Below are 20943 nucleotides of genomic sequence, written 5' to 3' on the forward strand. Positions count from 1 at the left end.
TGGCAGGCGGAAGGAGCCTCGACGGAAGCGATTTGGTCTGTCAAGGGAGGAAAAATTTGCAGACTTGGACACAAAGAGGTTTATTCCACCAAATATTACCGATCATTCCCCCCTTTTTCCTCGACACCGGCGTCTGCGGCGATGATCCTGTTAGAAATCAATAATCGCATTATAGAAGAGACGCTGTCGTTGAAGTTCGACGGCGCATCCAACGGGTGAGAAATCATTGTTACACCTGGCTAGCACTGATGCTAACGACAGCTAGCTTCCCCTTTTACTGAAGATGATGGTTGCATTTAATGAAGCAATGGGGGTTTTCGAATGCAGCGGGTAAACGTTTGCAGCTTTGCACAAGTTAGCTAGGTAGTCTTATTTTATAAAAAGGCTAAAACACGCTCTCAGTGAATTAGCTTGCTGCTCCGTCGTGACTGGTTCGCCTAAAGCTGGGGTGTGTCTGCACGGTCAGTGACTGCCAGAATATGTTACCCCAGTTAATTTGAACTCCCCCTGCCTGTTCTGACAGAGTCCGTTGAAGTAAATTAACAACATATTTTACATTATTGTGCTTCAACTGCCCAAATATTAACCAAGTAAAATATTAAAACGCTTTACGAGGTTGCAGGGAAAAAAAAAGCTAGCAGCTAGCCGACCGCAGTACTGCTGGTGTTTGTGGCTAGCTGCCTTGTAATTGACAGAGGTTACGCTTATATCCTGATATTATGAGCACAAATGACTACTCGACTGGCCACTTGTTAAAGAGTTATCAACATTAACTATTAGGGTAATCCAGGATTCACTGTAAGTGAAACCCTTTTTCTTAAGGAGTACAGTTTTTGAGACAACAGGTCTGTCAAGACAACCGGTCTTTCAAGTCCTTTGCCCAAGTCATTAGTCATTAACCGCGGTGTAAAAACATAGGGCTGATTATATGATATTTAGGTTGGGGATTCCACTTAATAAAGGCCATTATATGCTTTCCAAGGCACCATAGAAGCAGTTAGCGGCTAATTGTTAGCTAACCATCGCCCCTCTTTCCAGCTTCCGCATTCCTGTAGTCAAGCTGAGTCAAGTCTGTGCCCTGTGCACAGCCAGCTGCAGTATCCAGCTTGCACAAGCTGCTGCAGCCCACCTGCAAAAGTATTCATTTACTATTGTGCATGGCCGAAACAGTGTTTTTCTGGTTTATGAAAAGACGGTATTATCAAGGATTTGGGGCACCAAGTAAACTGATTATGTCATAGTGACACTGAAATAGTGGTTTTCTCTCTTCACTCACATTATGTTTTGTTGGTGATGTTGCATCTAGAGCTGCATCTATTTTCATGAGTGATTTAATTAGATTAGATTCTTGATCAATTGTTTAGTCTAGAAATATCAGAAAACAGTTCAGGATTCCCATCAGGCTTTCCTGAAGCCTTTTTACAAAGTATGTTTTGTCCAACAAACAGTGCACAACCAAAAGATGTTAAATCTACTGTTACAGTTCAGAAGCTGGATATAGGGAATGATTGGCATGTTTGATTGAAAAAGTAACATTAAACAGTACTACAACTACTTGATTCATGATATCAGCACTTCTATGTGTCATGTTACTGTTCAAATTGCTCTTCATGCTATAAATCATATGTGAATTGGAGGGCTTCCTCTTTTATGCCTCATTTATCTTATAATGTAATTGTCTCCTTGCAGAACCAAGCCAGAGGCCGTTGATGTTACGTTTGCAGGTGAGATTATATGGTATTTTATCGAACACCTGGCTGTACAGCAGTAGTTGCTGCAACTAACAATTATTTTCATTCAGTCGATTAATCTGTATTTTTTTCTTGTTTTAATCGATTAGTTGTTTGGTCTATAAAATGCTGGACAATGGTGAAAAAGGTCAATCAGTGTTTCCCAAAGCCGAAGATGACATACTCAACTGTCTTATTTTGTTCACAACCCAAACTGTCAATGAGGAGTAATGAAACCAGAAAATACTATCCTATATCTTAAAAAAATACTCAAACCCATTAATCAATTAGTAAAATTGTTGGCAATTAATTTAATAGTTGACTATTAATCATTGCAGCTCTACCGTATACTGTATGTTGTTTATTTTAAAGTCTGGATCCGACCACACAGTTTGTTGCAAACAGCCTTGTTGAAAAAAAAGTTTTTCATCACTGTGACTGTTTTGAAGTCTTGTATTGCTGGAGGTGTTGCTCATTTTTTTTATCTTGGCGTGCTGCTGTCATTAAACGAGTTATTTTCCTATTAGGCAATTAACCTGTTGCACATGTTCAGCCCTGCCAGTAAACGCTGCTAGATGACACAAAATGTTGCATCTCACATGTGAAATTGACTGAAATAATCCTATTTACTGGCATGAATTGGGGTTACTAATTAAGACGGCACATTTGTCCAAAGTACAAAGTCTGTCAAGTTAACAGAAGCAAAAGGTTAGGAACCTGTCCCTCATTCATCACCTGCAGGCTTTAAAACTGTTTATCTGTGCTGCAGATTTCGATGGTGTCTTGTACCACATCTCCAACCCCAATGGGGACAAGACCAAAGTGATGGTCAGCATCTCCCTGAAGTTCTACAAGGAGCTGCAGGAGCATGGCGCTGACGAGGTATGACACACAGTTGTGCAAAAACATGAAGTTATTGTATTTCAAGAAATTAAATTGTCTTGCTTTTTTTAGGTAACTTGACTTTAAAAGTGTTTTCTAAAAAGGCAGTAGTGGTTTTCTGACGCACTGTTCCTCCGGTGTTAAAATAGTCCCTCAGGGGTCAGCGGTTGCGTCCACGGTATACTTTGTCAAACAGCAGGTGTTTAAATATGCACAGCTGCAATAATACAAAAACATTGTCACTAACAAGTCTAGGCAAGAATGCTGATAAGGTCTTCTGTTTGGTTTTGATGTCAAATTGAGATAAAAAAGTATCAAAGAAAGCAGAGTGAGGTTGTGATTGGTGTCTGCGCACACACACGCACCTCTACCATGAGAGTTGTGTTGCCATGTAAGGAAGAAAGCAGCTGCTTAGGCCTTTGGTAGAAACAGGAAGTGAGTTTGTGTGACTCACCCCAGGCGAGGAAGTGTGCTGACTGCGAGCAACAGCCACTGTGTATGAATTTCTTGGCTAACGTCCAGCGACCTCCCTCCTTGTTCTCTAAAACTCAAGAGCAGAGGGATAAGTAAACGGTTAAACAGTTCAGTTATTCAGCCTGTGAAAAGGGGAGGGAGTGTTTTTTTGTCAAAGGGCTTGTTTATTCTCGCATTTTCTGTTCTTTATTTAACATATTTCGCATTTCTAAAGTGCTGCTTAGATTAAAAGACACCATTCTTTTGTGGACTTCTGGTGGTACATTATTGCCATACCTGAGTTAAATTTGCATATGCTTGTATCCATTATGTCATTCTACCCTCCAGGTGTACACGCCACCTTCATGCCAAAGTCTTTTGTTTCTTTCTCTGCTTTTATTGGTGTTGACATTTTTTTTCTAGTTTCCTCTTGTCTTTTAAACCACCTGCTTAGTCTCAGAGGATTCCTTCAGGCAATGAAATTCACTGAAGTTTTGAAATCAAAGGATGGCTTTGAAAGTAATAATTTTTAAGTATTCTTTTAATTAAAAAAAAGGACATAATGACCAATCTCTTTAACTCTTGGGACCTATTCTCTATTTCAGGTTAAAAGTAGCAACATCAGTTTGGTCTTGCAAAATATACATAATCTAAAGTCTAATTTTTGTCCATGCTCTTTTATGTAGTACATTTTCTTTCCTGAGACCTTTTGCTTTGAAGTTCATATTCTTTTTTTATTTTTTTTTTTTATTTATTTTTTTATTTTTATTTTTTCTCGGTCTTTGTGTCATGGTCTTTCTGTGAAGTGCAACTTTTGAATACGGTACAGACGTGCGATACAAATAAAAATCATATTTTTAATTTCAGCTGCTGAAGAGGGTCTATGGGAATTTCCTGGTTTCAACAGAGGCTGGTAAGTTCTCAAAAAGTTACTGATCTCCTTTTAGAACTCACTGACAAAGCCTACCTTTGAGTTATTGCTTGTTAGACCGCTGACATCAGATCAGTTTTAAGGTCCCTGCACCAACAGGAGATTCTGAGCTTTAGACATTAAGTCTGTCACACTTTAAAACATTGAAATTAAATGTAGTGGCTAACAATTAGCCATTACTCGTTGTAGATTTTGTATAATTTGTTACTTTCATCACTCCCAGGCTATAATGTGTCCCTCCTCTACGATCTGGACGCACTACCAGCCAATAAAGATGAGGTTGTCCACCAGGCGGGGATGCTCAAGAGGAACTGTTTCGCCTCAGTGTTTGAAAAGTACTTCAAGTTCCAGGAAGAGGGCAAAGAGGGCGAGCAGAGAGCTGTGGTCCATTACAGAGACGATGAGTCCATGTATGTGGGGGAGACTTTTAAAGCTTTCAGTTTCACATGTATTATAATGGCAGAAGGAAAGAGCTCTAATCAAATGGTGTAATTCCTTATGTGGCTTATGTCTTTAAATGGGTCTAAAATCTCAGACTGGGTTGTAGTAGGTCTTACATATATACACGGCGTTAACATAAATATATTATGCTTTCATTTTTGTGATGAGCCTAATTTCTCTGGACCTCCTAAACCTCTGACATGTCTCATGTCTTCTCAGGTATGTGGAGGCCAAGAAAGACAGAGTGACGGTGGTGTTCAGCACAGTGTTCAAAGACGATGATGACGTCATCATTGGCAAAGTCTTCATGCAGGTGTGTTACTCGGAGTCAGACATATCAGGAATTTTTCACAGCTCCAATAACTCTCATTTGGCAAAAAAAACAACTAACAACTACTAATAAATGTGTCAACTAACCAGTGTCAAAATGGCTGGCAGAGTATGAACTCTCTTTCGGTCATAAGAACTACTCACCATTAATTTCTATCTGGTTTCACTCATGAAGAACAATTTAAAAATAGCTAATTTAGCTGTTGATAAACAAGGTTAGCTAAATAATGTTTAAACACTCCCAAGTTGGCATATTGGGAGTTTTTTGTTCTGTCTATTTATAATATAAATGTCAAACAAATCACAGATCTTAAACCTAACCAAAATAAACTAGCATATACATTTTACATGCTAGTTTATTTTGGTTAGGTTTAGATTACAGTAGCTCTAGCAGTCTGTAGATATGCTAAATAAGCGTAGTAACTAACAAGCTAATCTTGAGATAAACCTAGTCACGCATGAATAAAGGGAAAAGTCATTCATCCCTTTTTTATTTAATTCATTAAAAACATTAGTATTCTCACCGTTATCTGAAATAGATATGCGGCCTATTTATATGCTAGTTTATTTTAGTTAGCTACTTAGCCTAGCTAACCTTCTAAGATTACATTAGCTCTAGCAGCCTGTAGCAAACTAAATAAACAAGTAGTAACAAGCTAACCTTGATTGACATAGTCACTTATGAATAAAGGGAGAAATCATTCATCACTCTTGATTTTGATTGATTAAAAATATTTTGACATTGACCAAATTTTCATCTTTGCTGTTAAGCTAACATTTTTTAATTAAGCTAACGTCCCCAAGTATTTTCTTTAGAGGACTATAGCAACTAAAACTCACACTTTTCCGATATAATATATACATTTGTGACCTGGAATTGCATGGGGTTTGTTTTGTCTTTTTAAGAAGAGTAATTAGGTAATTGACTGTACTGTACCTCTTATGTTGTATTTTACTGCAACTTAAAATGAATAAAGAAGTAGCCCTCTGGTACTGTACACTTGCTTGTTCTGCGTGTAGGAGTTCAAAGAGGGTCGGCGAGCCAGCCACACAGCCCCACAGGTGCTGTTCAGCCACAGGGAGCCCCCACTGGAGCTTAAGGACACGGACGCCGCTGTCGGGGACAACATTGGATACATCACCTTTGGTCAGTACCTGTTGGCTGAAACTGCTTTGCCTGTTTTGCAGCTACATTACAATGGTAATTGATTCTGATGTATATGCACTGTGTTTATGTTTTCAGTCCTGTTCCCACGTCACACCAATGCCAATGCCAGAGACAACACCATCAACCTCATCCACACCTTCAGGGACTATCTGCACTACCACATAAAGTGCTCCAAGGTCAGTTCAGCTTAACTAGAGTCCAGTGGATTCTTTCAAGGAAAAAAGAATCTGTAGGGTCAGGGCAAGTTTGCCTTTAAGACTCTTTGAAATAGAGATGGATCTTAAGATGTTACCTACAAACGGTGTTTTATAACCCTCTTAATGAATGGCTGAAGAACAGCTCCCCAGAATTTAGTTTAAATGAGTTGACTAAATGACTAAAATAGTTGTCTGACTCACAAACTTCTCATATTGAGCCTTCCTAGCAACAGCACAACAGGAACAAACCATTTTATTTCCTGATATTCAAATGAGGGCTTTTAGATGTGACCCACTCATGCAATTTTAGTTAAGCACAAGTTCCAGTGGGTTCTGGAGTTGGTAAGAAATGCTTGTTTTTTATTTTTGGTATTGTTTTGTTTGTTAGATGATACATAATTGAGCATGAAGATCCATAACTAAATGAATATTAAAGAAACACCTGTTGAACATCCATTACAAGCTGATTTAATCACAGGCTACAAACAAGCCATAAAGTCCTCCTTTGTATTAGTATGTTCCGTCTATTATTTCAGGGTCTATTTATAATAGAAAGTCCAGCCATAGGTGAGATCAAACGAAGGCCCTACCTGGCGACGACTTGCTCCTCAAGTGATCATACAGGTTTTTTGTTTTTTGTGTGTGTTCGTGCGTGCATTACACACAAAATGAAATACTCAAGGTTTGCCTTGAAGGCATGGCAGATGGATGGATGGAAAATAGTAGTTGGGTTACACTTGACAAACAGGAAATTATATACTGTCAAAACAACTGTTCAATATTGGCCCTGTCTCTGCTGCACGCAGTGTTCAAGATACTGCACCTGTCACAAAATGTCAACATCCTATATTAATTTATTTATTTAGGTAATTAAACAATTGCGACACTTCCAAAGAAAACAAATGGAGCATATCTCTAAATATTCATTCCAAGATTAGATGAAAGATACAAGGTATGACATGGTGAGAATCCCCTCATATGTAGCGCTTTTTCTTTCGCAGGCCTACATTCACACACGTATGAGGGCCAAGACGTCAGACTTCCTCAAGGTGCTGAACCGTGCTCGACCCGACGCCGAGAAGAAAGAGATGAAGACCATGTCGTAAGTAGCCTCTGCATTTCTCCTCTGGTGTCTAAACCACCGCTCTGATATGTAGTCACCGTTTGTGCAAAGGTCTGTACTGGTCCAGTACATTCATGTAAGAAGAACAAGGTAAGGACCAAAGTTTAGGATAAAATTGACATTTCTGAGTCTCTGATTCTACTGTCAAAGTGGTATTTTTTTTTGATGCCATAAACACGATTTTAAACCTACTGTTTCTTTCTTCAAGCTTAATTTAGCAGATTTGATTTTATTGTACAGGTTATTAATTGCAATATTTTAAGCTTCCTCTCTGCCTGTTTCACTACTCAGATCTTAAATGAAGGCTGTAATGTTCAGGAATCATTGCTGTGGGACTTCATTTCAGACAAAATGTACAGCCGGATTCAGCTTTGACATATACACTACCTCTACATTTTCTAAGATAGGATCATTTTTCCACTGTCTTTTAGTCAGCTGCAGCCGTATGTCTGTGTTTTTGAGGTGTGTGGCCATGTGTGCCGCCAGCATTGTTTAAAGTGAGTCAGGAATGAATTTCTACAGATCTCATCATCTTTGCTAAAACCTCCAAACAGTTGCACATACTGTGGAGCACAGAAAGTCTTTGTTATGTGGTTAATGTGTAACTGGAATAAGTAGGGAAAGATAGCTGCCATGTTCCTGAGTTTCAAAGTGGGAGAAACATTATACATGAATCTTGGGTTTGATTACAAGGTACAAACAAATGCTGCCAGCCAAGAAATTGTTAGGAATATGAAAATGAAATAGAATAATATTGTCACTAAGCAAATCTAGGCAAGAATGCTGATAAGGTCTTCTGTTTGGTTTTGGTGTCAAATTGAGATAAAAAAAAAGTATCAAAGAAAGCAGAGCAATATATTGGTTGAATTATTTGGTCGATTTGAAGAATCCCTTTGAGGCAAACGTCTTACACCTTTCAGTATCACTACAATGTTTAACTGCCAAATATTTTTGTAACAAAAGGAATATTTCAGTAGCTCTCAGTGTGCCAAAACAATTACATATAATAAAAAGAGAAAGAGAAAGAGAAATAAGAATGTACAGCAAGTTTCAACAGCCTGTCAGTCATCAGTGGGATACATCTTCTCAACTAACTCTCAACAAGACCGCAATTAGGCGTATTTCCCAATATGTCAATCAATTCCTCTAAAAGATCATTTTTACATGTAGTTAAAGCAGCCACTAAATTTAGATGTTGCAACATGATGTAGTATCTCCTGAATGGTTTGAGCTGTGTGTATACCAGGAAAGACCATAACCTGTTTTAAATTATGTCCTTTGTGTGGTGTCTAATATGTTTTTGTTTGATTTTTCAGTGGAAAGACCTTCTCCCGTTGAGGCCACCCCCACCAGAAAAATCCCAAACCCTATGGACACGCCCAAATGCGCTACACTGAGACTCTACGCCACATCGGACAGGACTCCAGGATGCCTCTTAATGCCCCCGCCCAAACCCCAAAAACGTGTCCAGTCTTTCTTTTTTTTCTTTTTTTTATGAATAATAATTTTGGCTCTACTTAGGGAAAGCCAAGGCTCAAGATAAATGTAAAAAGGGCATTCCTTGCTTTGCATAGTTAAAGAGAATTATTAGTCCTATATAAATATATATGAAAAAATTGAAATTTTTGATACGATATCTTTTACTCCATTTGGTACTCTTGCTTGCCCCTCAACCCTCACCATGCAATATCCATGTGTCGGATGATTTCAATCCCCCCTCCCTCCCTCTCTGTGCTTTCATGTCGTCATGACCATTGTCATTAAAAAATAAATAAATAAATCACTCTTACAAAAAAGCATCTCTGGTAGCAGTGTGTGCTGACTTTGTGCCTCTTGTACAACCACTCATGTTTACGGTTTTCCCCAGAATTTTAACAATCCACACAGAATATTTTTGTTTCAGACTTTGCGGAATATTTCTATAAATTTTCTTCATATTTATTTATTTCATTTGACAATATCAGAGACTTTAAAAAAATTAAGAGATCCCATAACTGACCTGTAACCTATACTGGAAACTCAAAGGTAGTCTTGTTTCTTATTTGATTTAAAGGCTCTTAAAAGATGTTTTATTATAACTTATTTGTAAGCTTTCTAGCTTTTACTGTTGCCATGCAAGTCCAGTGTTTAATCCGTAAATCAGTTTAAGGATTATATGATCCTGTATTGGTTTAGAATTTTTACAATTGTTGAGTTCATGATATCCTTCTCATCGGTATATTTAATATATACATACAGAATTTTTTTTGTAACTTTATGAATAAAGTTGCTGAGAGTCAGAAAAAGGTAGGCAGCAGGCAAAACCATTATGAAGTGTGTGAAGGAGCAGGACACAATCTTTCAATACTTGCAGAGAACAAGAGCTGTTAACCATTTGTGTACCAAATACTTTGTCTACATGCTGTTTGAATGTCTAAAGATGGCATATAATATTTTGGGAGCTGCCATACCACTTTGTCAATAATTCCCCACTCAATCTGCCTTGTATGAAATAAAGATTTGTTTTATTTGAAAAATAACAAGTGAGAACAGCAAACAGCTCTGTTTAAATCTGCCGTTGCACTTTCTTTCCCTTCATCTGCTGTTCTCCTCTAGAGGACAGAGAGAGAGACCTGCTTCTGTATGGCTAATATATATTAGGATGGTGCAGTTCAGTTCCTCAGTCACATGACCTGCTTCAGTCCCAAGTTACATCAAATATCTATAGTAAAAACAATTTCTGTAGTCATATAATTTTTATTTTCATAATTTTCAGTTTCAACAATGAATTGAGAAAATAATTGTCAGATTACTCCATAGTAAAAATAATCAGAGTTCAGCCTCATACCAATCTCTTGAAAAGTAACAAGTCCTATTTATTTCCCTGCTAAACACAAGTATGTGTGTAGGCATATTTTTTATTTTACTTTACTTTTTCAAAGTGGTTGTGCCACCTAACAATCTATCCACATAATCCCTGGTAACTGCAATCCCTGGTTGGGAATCACAGCACTTAATGATCATTAAATTATATTGTATGAAGGTAAATTAGTGTATTGCCACAAAATGCATTTATCAAGAGACTGCAGCGCATCTTCCTTTTGATATCAATTTATTTACTGACATCTGAAAAAATAAAGCTTAATGTCATTGTAGCTTTACTGGTTTGACAGCAATAATAGGAAACTGACAAGATACTTGGCAGAGTGACAGAAAATTAACAGAGAGCAGAAAAAAAGCTACTCAAGATCAGGCTATGGCCACTTCACGCTCATTCTTGGGCTTTTCGTTTCCTTATTGGAGAAGGAGGAGGAACACGAGGAAGAGTAGGAGGAAGATTGTGAGGATGAACCCTTCTTATTTTTTGGCTTGGGTTTTTACTTATTAGTGGGGTTTACTTATTAGGGGGTGGATTTGTTAGAGGGGCTCTCTTGCTTCACAGGGGCTTCTTCTTTTACCTCTTCCGTGCCCGGTTTGGGCACCTTATCTCCCGGCTTCTGCTGGTCTGGAAACAAAATATCATATTTTACAGGTTTCAAGCATATAAATGTGTTCTTCTGGTCCTTTAACCTGTGTGTACTTCAGCTAGAGTCAACAAATGATCAACAACAAAATGACAAATATGATTTGCTTGTAAAAACCATTACATCTATAATAAATATAAGTAGTGTGATTACATGAAGTCACAGGGATTGCATGCAGGTACAGGGTGCAACGTGACAACAACAACTGATTGCAATTTAGTGACACAACTAGCTTTAAAGGAATCATTTGACATTTTCGGAAATGTACTTTTTTTTGGCACACAGTTAGATGAGAAGATTAATACCTCTGTCGTATTTGTCTGTTAAATCTGAAACTAGGGCCAGCAGTCGTTTGCTTAGAGATACAGGAGGAAACAGCTAGCTTAGCACTGTCCGGAGGAAATCCTAATTGTACCTCTAAAGCTCATAACCCTTGTAAATTAAAGTTTTTACAATTTTTTTGTACAGACTAGACAAATAAGATATAACGTGTTAGTTACTGAGCTTTAGAGGTACTGGTAAGACAGTTTTTGGACAGAAGCAGGGTGTCCACTCCGCTAATACTGGCTGCTCGCTGGAGCCTAATAGCAAATAGAAAGACATCTGAGTGTTATCAATCTTTTCATCTGTTGACAAAAAAAGTGAAAAAGCCAATTTCCAAAAACTATTACTTCAAAAAGTGTTGTGAGTGTTATATTTCAAGTTTAACTCTGCATGCAGCGCTTCAACTCCGCTGTTGATTTTAATAGAATACAAAGTTGTAAACCTCATGGTTATTGCATCCATGTTACAAAATTATTAAGTGAGGAATGTAATCAAGTATATTGCTTACATTTTCTAGCTCTTTCAAATTCTGATGATTTTTTTGGTCTGTTGGACAGGGGCCAATGAGATTAAAAGACCAAACTGAAAGCATCTCAGTAATTGACCCAGGCAGCAGAGATAAACTTTAGCAATCAGGTCACAGCCCAAACATGCTTAGTCACTGTGATTTTATTTAAAGTTATGGTTTTTCACAGGCAGATCCAGAACTTACCACTGTCCAATGCATCTTCTAAAGAAATCTCCAAGCTGTCAGGGAAGAGGAGCATAAGTATACTAACGTATAAGCAGACCATGCTTTTGTGTGTGTTGGGGTGTGTTTATGCTATAACTTTAAACCTTTTTAAAAAATGATTTGATATTTTGGGAAATACATTTGTTGGCTTTCTTGCCAGGAATTAAATTAAAAGCCAGTTAGCTTAGCCTTTATGCAGTCTTTATACTAAGCTGTGCTAACTAGCTGCTAGGGAGGCAAATAATCTGCAGCCTTTTCTGGAAGTGTCACTGTCAGTTGTTTTCTTTCCAAATAACCAATTTTATATTTCCCATGGGCAGAGACAGAGACACATAATTTCATTTGACATCATACAACTACAACCACCATGAAGTATTCCTGTGCCCTGACCATCCTCACCTATCAGCGCTCATGCCATTAATCAGTTGCTGGTAGTTATTGATTTCTGACTCCAGCTTCATCGTGACGCACAGCAGATTCTTGTTGGTGTTTACATGGCGCTCCACCTGTGACCTCATCTCCTTGAGCTCTGCCTCCAGGTTTAGTATCACCTTGTTGATGGGGCCCATACGTTGACCGTACTCCGCTTTGGTGTTCTTCAGGGTTTCCTCCAGATTGCGGATCTGAAGGGGAGACATATGATACTTTTTATCCTATCCTCAAATCTGTGTTGCTTAAAAATTATGTTTTTGTTTTTTTGACTTTTAAAAAGCACATAACAGGTCAATGTCACTCATTAGGAGCCTTACAGTTTGTTTTGTTATGCAAGAGCAGATCCAGGTGTTTTGTCAAACTACAGAGTACTTAAAGTAGCAGGTTTACACTACAATGACAGGGCATTCAGGAATGCTCGTGAAAAGTGCAGCTAGACAAACACCCACATATGTGGTTTTAGCATTCCTGACATGATAAAGCAGACTGGTAAATATTTTGCTCTGTAAACCTGAAGAATTGCTTCAAAGGTTTTAGGACTTTGGGTCAGATTGGGATCTACTGTTACAAAAGCTGCAGTATGATTATGTGAAAACATTGCTAAAGTTGATGTTGAGGTTTTACGTTTCAGAACAAAGCCTCTACAAACATGAGAATGTATTAAAGGAACAATAAAGCTCAACTGCTGTTCCAAGTGATTTCTCTTTGTTGTATTTTCATTGTATTTCATGTTAGTGTGACAGGAGACGTACTGTATGTGAAACATCTTGTGTGTGGTTACCGTGCTGTGCAGACTCTGGATCTTAATATCCAGGGTTTGTTTCTGTTTGAGCAGATCCTTCAGCTCTTTCTTTCCAGAGTTCAAGGCCTCGCTGTTTTTGGCCTCCACCACCTTGATGTTTTCAAACTGGAGAAGGACAAACAAGATGGAAATGGTGAGATAAAGAGAAGCAATGAGAACAATATGACATAAGAGTGGTCTGGATCCTGCAGGTATTGTACCTTGCTCTGGTACCAGTCCTCGGTCTCCTCCATATTCTTCTTGCCTATTTGATCGTACTGGATGCGGATTTTGTTGAGAGTCTGAGCCAGGTTAGAGTTTGGAGAATCAATCTCCACCTTCACCTCAGAATCCTTGATCTTCTCACGCAGGTCATCCACCTCCTACAAGAGCCACTGTTATAAGTTTGCTTCAGATTTCACACAATGCAATTAGTTGATCTTGTGTGTTTTTGTATGTGTTTGTTTCAGGTCTCACGTCTTTGTGTTCCTGCTGGAGGCGAGCGAGCTCCTCATTCACCAAATCAATCTCTTTTTTTGTCTGCTCGCTTTTCAGCTTGGTAGCCTCTGCGGTCTTATTCACATCCTCCAGGTCTTTTTCTAACTCTTTACATGCCTTCTTCTCATCATCCAACCTGCACACAGAGAGGAGCCCAATAAAGATCCACATAAACACCAGACTTTGTAGTGATATGAATTGCTGTCTGGCATCAGCAGCAGCAGAAATTGCAACTTTAAAAGTTATGCATGTCCAACTATTATTGTTTTATTTCTCTTTTCTGGCAAAAATCAAATTTCTCAAAACACTATATTCCATGAAACTCACTTGTTCTTGAAGTCGTCAATAGCCATATTGGTGTTGTTAATCTGGATCATCAGCTTGGCGTTTTCCATGGTGATGTCTTTGATCTAAGGAGAGGAATGCATGATGTATAGCCTATCACCAGTAACAGCTAACATTTTCTCACATTTCATGATGTAAACATGGAAAATGTGCTCTGTGTGCCAAGATAATTTATTTTTATATTTTTTTCCCAAGAAAGACAGACATCTGATGACCAACCTTGTTCTTGCGGTCATCCAGGGGTTTCTCGACCTTATCCCAGTCGCGTCCCTCAGGTGCTGTCCTCTTGGCCAGAATGTCATCAATCTGTTTCTCCAGATCTTCGTTTGCTTTCTCCAGCTGCCTCACCGTATCGAGGTAGCCGGACAGCCGGTCGTTCAGACCCCGCAGTGTCTGCTTGTCGTCCGCGGGGGCGGCGGGAGCGGTCGGAGCGGCAGGTGTTGCAGGTGCGACGGAAGCGGCGGGAGCGGCGGGAGCGGAGTCTCTTTTCGGCTCACTGCCCAGCACGCTACGCAGCCCCTCCAGGCTCGAAACGGACGCCCTGGAGCCCCGTCCTCCAGCTCCGCCAAACATGCTGGCGGCGGTGTTTGAAGGCATGTTCGCTGCTGGATGTGAGAGCACTGACAACTGACAGAGAGAAATTCAGACTGGAGAGTCACCTGATGGATGTGATGGGCGCAGGTGGGTTTTATACCTGGTTTTAACGCATTAGTCCGCCCCCACCGATGCCATTGGCTCCTGGTGCCCTGGACAAACTGGCACAGAGTCGAAATTCAAGTTTTTCATGTTGGCTCTGTCATTTTTCTCCCCTTGATGTTGCACTTGTCCTCTCTTGATTGGACGCATGCAGAGTTTTGGGGAGGTGATGGGTGGTCCTTGTCCACCTTAAAAGCAGCTGTGATCCGGAGGGTTGTAGGTAGCCTACCTCCACCGCTCACCTGATCAGCTTCCAGGTTTCAACGCTCTGTCACAGGCTGCAATATGTCCAAACCAAGAGATTACAGCAGCCAGTCCTACTCCCCTGGCAATACAGGACCGGTCAAAAGCTACCCGACCAACAAAATCGACCCGGCGGGAAAATCCAGGGAGAAGGACGACATGGTGGGACTCAATGACAGGTTCGTCAGGCTGATTGACAAGGTTCGTATTATATTATTAATATTTGCTAGAACAGTTCAGTGATTAAAATGAATAATTACTAAATAATAAAATAATTAATAAAAATGCTATTGATTGTTGATTATTTCCCACTATTCATAAGTTATTACTACATAAAATACATACGTAATTTATTTAGGCCTATGTATTTATAAATTAAGAAAAACATGTAAAGAAAAGTATTAGAACAGTTTTGGTCTTGGGTTTAAGTATAAACTATTCTAATTAGGCTATTTAATATATTATAATATGTCTTCTTAATTTTATTTTATTTTTTAAATGATCAGTAAAACCTTTTGTTTGTTGCATTCGTTTAGCCTTTCATTCATTTGAACCGCTGCAACATTTCACCATCATGAGATACAGTACAGGCTCAAAGTGCAAACTTTATGGAGGATACACTGTTTTTATGAAAACCTGTTTCAAAACCTGGAGCATGACTTCTTCCAAACTGTCTGCTGCAATCAATTCTGTAACCTGAGGCAATGGAAAGTGTCTCCTTTTGCGGGCTTCATGTAGTGTCAAAGAATAGTGGAGGTACATGTAGGACGCCACCTTGTGGATAATATAATTTCAAGTCTGAGGTATAAGGTCGGTCAACAAAACTTGAAATATGTATAGACTCAAGGTGCAGTTTTTCTTTGTTTCTAGTAACTTGGGTGAATATAAATATAAATCTATTCATTTCAAGGATACATTGAATGTATAATAATGCAATGCAAAACATAGCCTCTATCTACGTATTATTAATTCCTCAGATTTACTCTACACTATCACCATCTTTTCCCTCCGCATTTCTGTCCCCCCTTTGTCTATCTCTGCCTCAGGTGAAACACCTGGAGAATGAGAACAGAAAGCTCGAGACGAAGCTGAACATCCTGAAGGAGCAGGAGGACTATGACGGGAAAATCAACGACATCGTCAAGCACGTGGAGAACGAGTTGGAGCAGCGGATCGATAATTTGCTCGAGGACAAAGAGAAACTGCAGGCTGAGCTGCTCAAGAACATTGAGGAGGTGGAAGACACCAAGAAGAGGTCAGCAGGTCGCGTTGTAGTTGATTTGATTGATGTATTTCTCTTTTAGGACAACGTTTAAACTAAACCTCCATCATTAAATTCATTTTTCACACTTTATTTTCTATTGGTTTCAGGTATGAGGACGAGCTGCAAAAGAAAGCTGATCTGGAGAATGAGTTTGTCGTGAGAAAAAAGGTAATGTAAGATTCTTATGCTGCTTATTTATTCAGCCACTTAGAAACAACGAAACACTCTGATAATGTCACAAATTACATTTATACATTTAAAATACATTTGGGTAAAATGTTGTAGTATTGTGCATACTGTGTTGTATTTTGTAGATATTAAACAGCTGACCTCTGGCAGTAGGATATTTTTAAGCACCTTATTGACCCTATGCCATCTGGGCATCTATTTATGAATGTGTATTTGTGTTTAATGTGTGTGTGTGTGTGTGTGTGTGTGTGTGTGTGTGTGTGTGTAACAGGAGGCAGATGAAGGTAACTTGAAGGCAGTAGATCTGGCTCTGGAGCTGGAGGATCTGATAGATAAACTGGACTTCCTCAGGGTTGGCTATGATGAGGTAATTATTTACTCTGCTCTGTAAAGCCGGTTTGATCTGAAGGAGACAGTTGAACAATACTTGCACAGTTACGCAACAGCAGTGGTTCCTTACAAGGAGGTAGGGGACTTGCTCAACTAATTTGAGCCAACTAACTTTTTTAAAACATTCAAGTAATGTGCTGAACAACCAACTAGGAGCATGTACTATTATTATTTATGTCATCACGTCATCAAATACAGTGTAAAAGCACTTTGAAACAGATAGACCAATGTGATTTATTTCCACTAACGCTGTTGTACCCATGTCTGCCCCCTGCAGGAGATCAAGGAGCTGGAGTCACACATCCAGAACGAGACAGTGATCTTACATGACAACAGCAAACGGTCTCTGGACATAGAGGACATCATCCAGGCTGTCAAGGAACAGTATGCCGCCATGGCCACCCGCACCAGGGAGGAAGCCGAGCAGTGGAACCAGAGAAAGGTGAGGAAAAAGAGGATTATACCGAAAGACCACTAAATAGTTCTTATTTAATTCTGTTATTGCCACTATGCAGCTTTAAACCTTCAAGATGCAAATGTGAGTGAAAGTACAGTATTTGAAGCCTGATACTGTTCAAACAAGCGTGCATTTGCCACATTGTTTACTTTTTACTGCTTTAGATGGATGCCATGGTCCATAGTGCAGAACAGCGTGAGAAGGATGTGCGTGATGTAAGGAGGGAAATCTCAGACCTGGTGCGCCAAATCCAGAGGCTCAACGGGGACCTGGACGCTCTCATAAGGAAGGTTGGGGTCACACAGATAACCTCTCCCAGAATTCAGGCCTAGGCACACACAATATCCATCCCATCAGTCTCTGATCTTCCCTTTCTTCCTCTGTTTCCCTGTTAGGAAGAGTCCCTAAAGAATGAGATCAGTGACATAAGAACAGAAGGGGACAACAACATGGAGAAGGCCCGCGAGGACATCGCCCAGCTGGAGGAGGCCTTGAAGCGGGCCAAGCAGGACTTGGCTGGACAGATCCGCGAACATCAAGAGCTGATGAACCTCAAACTGGCCCTGGACATCGAGATCGCCACCTACCGCAAGCTGCTGGAGGGCGAGGAGCAGAGGTATGTAAGCTGTGGGGATTGGAGGGTGAGAGCACATCAATATGCACAAGTTTTTACTCAGTGTATTCACTCATGTTGCTGTTTGTTGAAATATACCATGATGCATTAAACCTTGCATTTACAATTGTCTCTGCTCCATCTCTGTGAAGAATGAACCACTTCATGCGCAACGCAGGTGAGAATATTTTTGCCACCTTTTCTGAATTTTCTGGAATTAGCAGCTCTATTAAAACTACTAACATGGCCTTTCTGGGTTTGTTTGGTCGCTGGGTTCGTGGTGTATTTTTCTTTTTTCCACTGGTACTGGACAAACATACAAACATGTCAAAATACTTCCAGAGCAGCTACAGCTTGAGAGAAGTGAATGAAACAGTGATTTCCAACATGTTTGGCTTGTTTTAAGTGAATCATTTTAGAGTTGAAATTATTCAGTGATTCACAAGAAAAGCTTTAGAGACAGTCTGAAAAAAAAGATGTTGGTGTACGCGTTGGTGTAGCAGAAATTGTTTTTCTGTGGGAACCATTCAACTAAAACATTGATGCATTTCTTCTAATTTGCCCAACAATGAAGCCCTCAATATACCAGAATGCAATGCAGCCATGTTGCATTCCTTATGCAGTGGTGTAAGAAGTATTAGATCATTTACTTAAGTAAAAGTAGCCAAACACAGTGTAGAAAGTTCTGCATTTAAAATAACATTTAACAGTTAAATGTGGTGGAGTAAAACGTACAATATTTCCCTCTGAAATGTACTTAAGTACTTGGGTAAATGTACTTATGTTACTTTCCACCGGTGTCCAAATGTACACTTTTGACTTAAAGTAACTAGCTTTTTTCAAGGAAGGTTGATAGGTACACAAAAACTACATTAAACATAACTATATAAAATAGTATTAAAAAAAAATTAAATTTAAAAGACAAAAAGGGACACCGTAGCAAAATGCAACCATTTCGTACATACCAGTATTCCCATGATTGATTAATGTGTCGCACTAAAATCAAACCTCTCTTTCGCTCAGATTTCTAATTCAAATCAACCAATCCAAGTCCTTACTTGCACGCAGAAGTTCACCTGCCATTGAAGCAACACCTGCCAAAGAAGCCACGAGCCCCAGAACCCACCGTCATCCCAGCAACCACCTTTATCCCCGCAGACACTGTCAGCCCAGCACTTGCCTTAATCCCAGGAGACATCTTTAACCCAGCAGTGTTCCCTGGCTCCAAGAAACGCCTGCTGATCCGGGTGGAAGTAGAGGAAGGCAGAGTCGTGTCCGAAAGCTCCCATTACACTGAAGACTGACATCACCATCACACCTATGTCTGCAGCATTACAGTATATCCGCAAAATGTGAATTACAAAAGTTAAATAAGTTAAATTATACTCGTCATAATAGTGATTTTTAATGGAATAATGATTATCCCTATCTGTTTGTGTGTGCCTTCTGGTAGACTGCGTCTTGGCAAGTTGAACGTTTTTTCCTAGAATCTGCACTTGAAGTTGGAGACATTTTGTTTATGTCAAGCACTGTTTTTCAAAAGGTGTTCTTATCTTTGTTTGCATTTGCAAGGGCGTGTGGTGTTTCCGGTACTATCAGTGTATTTTTTCAGCTTTCTTGCAGTTGTTTCTCTCATGCCTTTGTGCACTAAATAGGAATAAAATGTTGTCTTTGTTAAAAAAAAAACCACCTATCTAATTGAGTAAAAAGTTCCTTAATGACTGGAACAATGAAATAAGGAACTTTTGGAACTTTTGAGTGTTTCTTTTCTGTTGCTCGACTTCTTGTTAATATCAGGAATGACATACACAAAGATAATGTTTCCTAGAATCACAAGAGGCCACATTAAGGGGAAGAAAACATGGGTCTTTGGGAGCAACTGAATAGTTTTTCTCTGTGTTCTCGGAAATGTTTATTTGCAAGCCTGAAATGCTGTAAATGTCCTAAATTTTGGAATTGCTCTCTTTCTCTCACATATACTTGCACCACTGTACCTCAAATATTGCAAAGTAATCACAAAGAAATTTTGAGTCTTCTGTTGTGACAAGGGTGACAAGTATTTGGAATGGAATACGTTTAATAAATAAAGGAACATGAACAATGTCTACTCTTCTTTCAAAAACACACACAAAGAGTATAGTGACTAAGACATATTGGGAAATACACTTATTTATTTGCTTGCCAAGAGAAGATGAGTTAGATAAGTAGATTGATACCACTCTCATATCTGTACAGTAAATATGTACCTAGGGCCAGGAGATGGTTAGCCTAGCCTAGCCTAAAACCTGAAAAGAAGGGAAAACAGCTAACCTGGCTCTGTCCAAATGTAGGCTACCCTTTAAAACATACTTGTCAACACTGTGTATCATTTGTTTAATCCGTACAAGAAAATGGCAATTCACTGTTTTACGAGCAGTTGGCAACTGCTCCCATGAACTAGTCTGGCACACAACCCCACATAAAACAGCAAATTGGCATTTCTACAATACACTGATTAAACAACCAAGACACAACCTGTTAATTAATAAGCTATGGAGGTGCTTATGGGTAGTTAGTTGGTAATGGTCGGGCTAGCTAATTTCCTCTGTTTACAGTCTTTATGCTAAGCTAAGCTAAGAGGATGCTGGCTCCAGCTACATATATGTAACGTAGAGACATGAGAGGGTTGTCACTCTCTGAAAGAAAGTGAATACGTATATTTCCCAAAATAACGAATCCAGACCCAAATGTGCAGATGCTTTCTACTTAATACAGATAGCAGTCAGTCATTAGTAGATGGAGCCTGACAGTCTCGCTTTGTCTTAATTATTCCCTCCTCCTCCTCCTCCTCTTCTCCCGGTTCACCTCTGTCTTCCGGACACCTACGTACACAATATTCCAATGTGGAAAACACACTGGAACATGGCTTAGCAAAGCAAAACAGACATAAGACGTACAGACGGTGTACCCTGACCCAATGACGATATCCCATCTCTTCTAATGTCCCACAACAGTTCAGATCTTGTTTGCTCTTTAATTTGATTAAAGTCTGCTTTTCCTCTTCAGCTCGCCTTTACTGGCTGGCTGGCTCTCTCCCACCCACATACTATATGTACACATGTAAAACCACATTTTGATTGGGGGAACAAATAGCATGCCATTTATTCTTTGTTTAATCAAGTCTCAAATAAAACACTAATTTTCCTCGAACGGATCTTTACAACAAATAAAACTTTTATTA

The 20943-nt window shown here is 39.3% G+C and overlaps 3 protein-coding genes across 5 annotated transcripts; 2 read left to right on the forward strand and 1 right to left on the reverse strand.

Moving 5' to 3' along the window:
• Positions 1-9054, forward strand: arpc2 (actin related protein 2/3 complex, subunit 2). Its single transcript, XM_038719939.1, has 10 exons — positions 1-215; positions 1690-1724; positions 2500-2612; positions 3933-3978; positions 4220-4406; positions 4657-4750; positions 5788-5914; positions 6011-6111; positions 7134-7234; positions 8572-9054. The coding sequence occupies exons 1-10, from the start codon at positions 142-144 to the stop codon at positions 8591-8593; spliced, it is 900 nt and encodes a 299-aa protein (XP_038575867.1). The 5' UTR covers positions 1-141; the 3' UTR covers positions 8594-9054.
• A 1275-nt stretch (positions 9055-10329) lies between these two features.
• On the reverse strand, positions 10330-14612 carry LOC119903685 (keratin, type I cytoskeletal 18-like). Of its 2 annotated transcripts, XM_038719910.1 has the most exons (8): positions 14091-14612; positions 13854-13936; positions 13506-13662; positions 13250-13411; positions 13029-13154; positions 12215-12438; positions 11795-11829; positions 10330-10739 (listed from the first exon to the last, which is right to left on the reverse strand). In XM_038719910.1, the coding sequence occupies exons 1-8, from the start codon at positions 14466-14468 to the stop codon at positions 10636-10638; spliced, it is 1269 nt and encodes a 422-aa protein (XP_038575838.1). In that variant the 5' UTR covers positions 14469-14612; the 3' UTR covers positions 10330-10635. The 2 variants fall into 2 exon arrangements, with proteins under 2 accessions (XP_038575838.1, XP_038575846.1); XM_038719918.1 differs by lacking the exon at positions 11795-11829.
• Positions 14613-14695: 83 nt separating this feature from the next.
• LOC119903668 (intermediate filament protein ON3-like) lies at positions 14696-19826 on the forward strand. Of its 2 annotated transcripts, none has more exons than XM_038719895.1 (9): positions 14696-15011; positions 15857-16065; positions 16182-16242; positions 16535-16630; positions 16931-17095; positions 17275-17400; positions 17506-17726; positions 17876-17901; positions 18792-19826. In XM_038719895.1, exons 1-9 carry the CDS (start codon positions 14853-14855, stop codon positions 19025-19027), a joined length of 1299 nt encoding a protein of 432 aa, XP_038575823.1. In that variant the 5' UTR covers positions 14696-14852; the 3' UTR covers positions 19028-19826. The 2 variants fall into 2 exon arrangements, with proteins under 2 accessions (XP_038575823.1, XP_038575829.1); XM_038719901.1 differs by having other exon boundaries at positions 18747-18932.
• Positions 19827-20943: the final 1117 nt, after the last annotated feature.

The sequence above is a fragment of the Micropterus salmoides genome, unplaced genomic scaffold (assembly GCF_014851395.1).
Source record: "Micropterus salmoides isolate LMB-PRFRI ecotype aquatic unplaced genomic scaffold, ASM1485139v1 Ms_hic_scaffold_1, whole genome shotgun sequence".
NCBI lineage: Eukaryota > Metazoa > Chordata > Actinopteri > Centrarchiformes > Centrarchidae > Micropterus > Micropterus salmoides.

Coding starts and splice junctions, on each gene's coding strand:
- LOC119903685 (XM_038719910.1), bottom strand. CDS start 14,468: ATGCCTTCAAACACCGCCGCCAGCATGTTTGGCGGAGCTGGAGGACGG. Junction 12,439..13,028: donor TCCAGAGTCTGCACAGCACG/GTAACCACACAC, acceptor TCTCCCCTTCAG/ATCCGCAATCTGGAGGAAAC. Junction 10,740..11,794: donor AGAAGATGCATTGGACAGTG/GTAAGTTCTGGA, acceptor TTTTGTTTCCAG/ACCAGCAGAAGCCGGGAGAT.
- arpc2 (XM_038719939.1), top strand. CDS start 142: ATGATCCTGTTAGAAATCAATAATCGCATTATAGAAGAGACGCTGTCG. Junction 4,407..4,656: donor TACAGAGACGATGAGTCCAT/GTATGTGGGGGA, acceptor ATGTCTTCTCAG/GTATGTGGAGGCCAAGAAAG. Junction 5,915..6,010: donor CATTGGATACATCACCTTTG/GTCAGTACCTGT, acceptor TTATGTTTTCAG/TCCTGTTCCCACGTCACACC.
- LOC119903668 (XM_038719895.1), top strand. CDS start 14,853: ATGTCCAAACCAAGAGATTACAGCAGCCAGTCCTACTCCCCTGGCAAT. Junction 16,066..16,181: donor GTGGAAGACACCAAGAAGAG/GTCAGCAGGTCG, acceptor TATTGGTTTCAG/GTATGAGGACGAGCTGCAAA. Junction 17,401..17,505: donor TGGACGCTCTCATAAGGAAG/GTTGGGGTCACA, acceptor TTTCCCTGTTAG/GAAGAGTCCCTAAAGAATGA.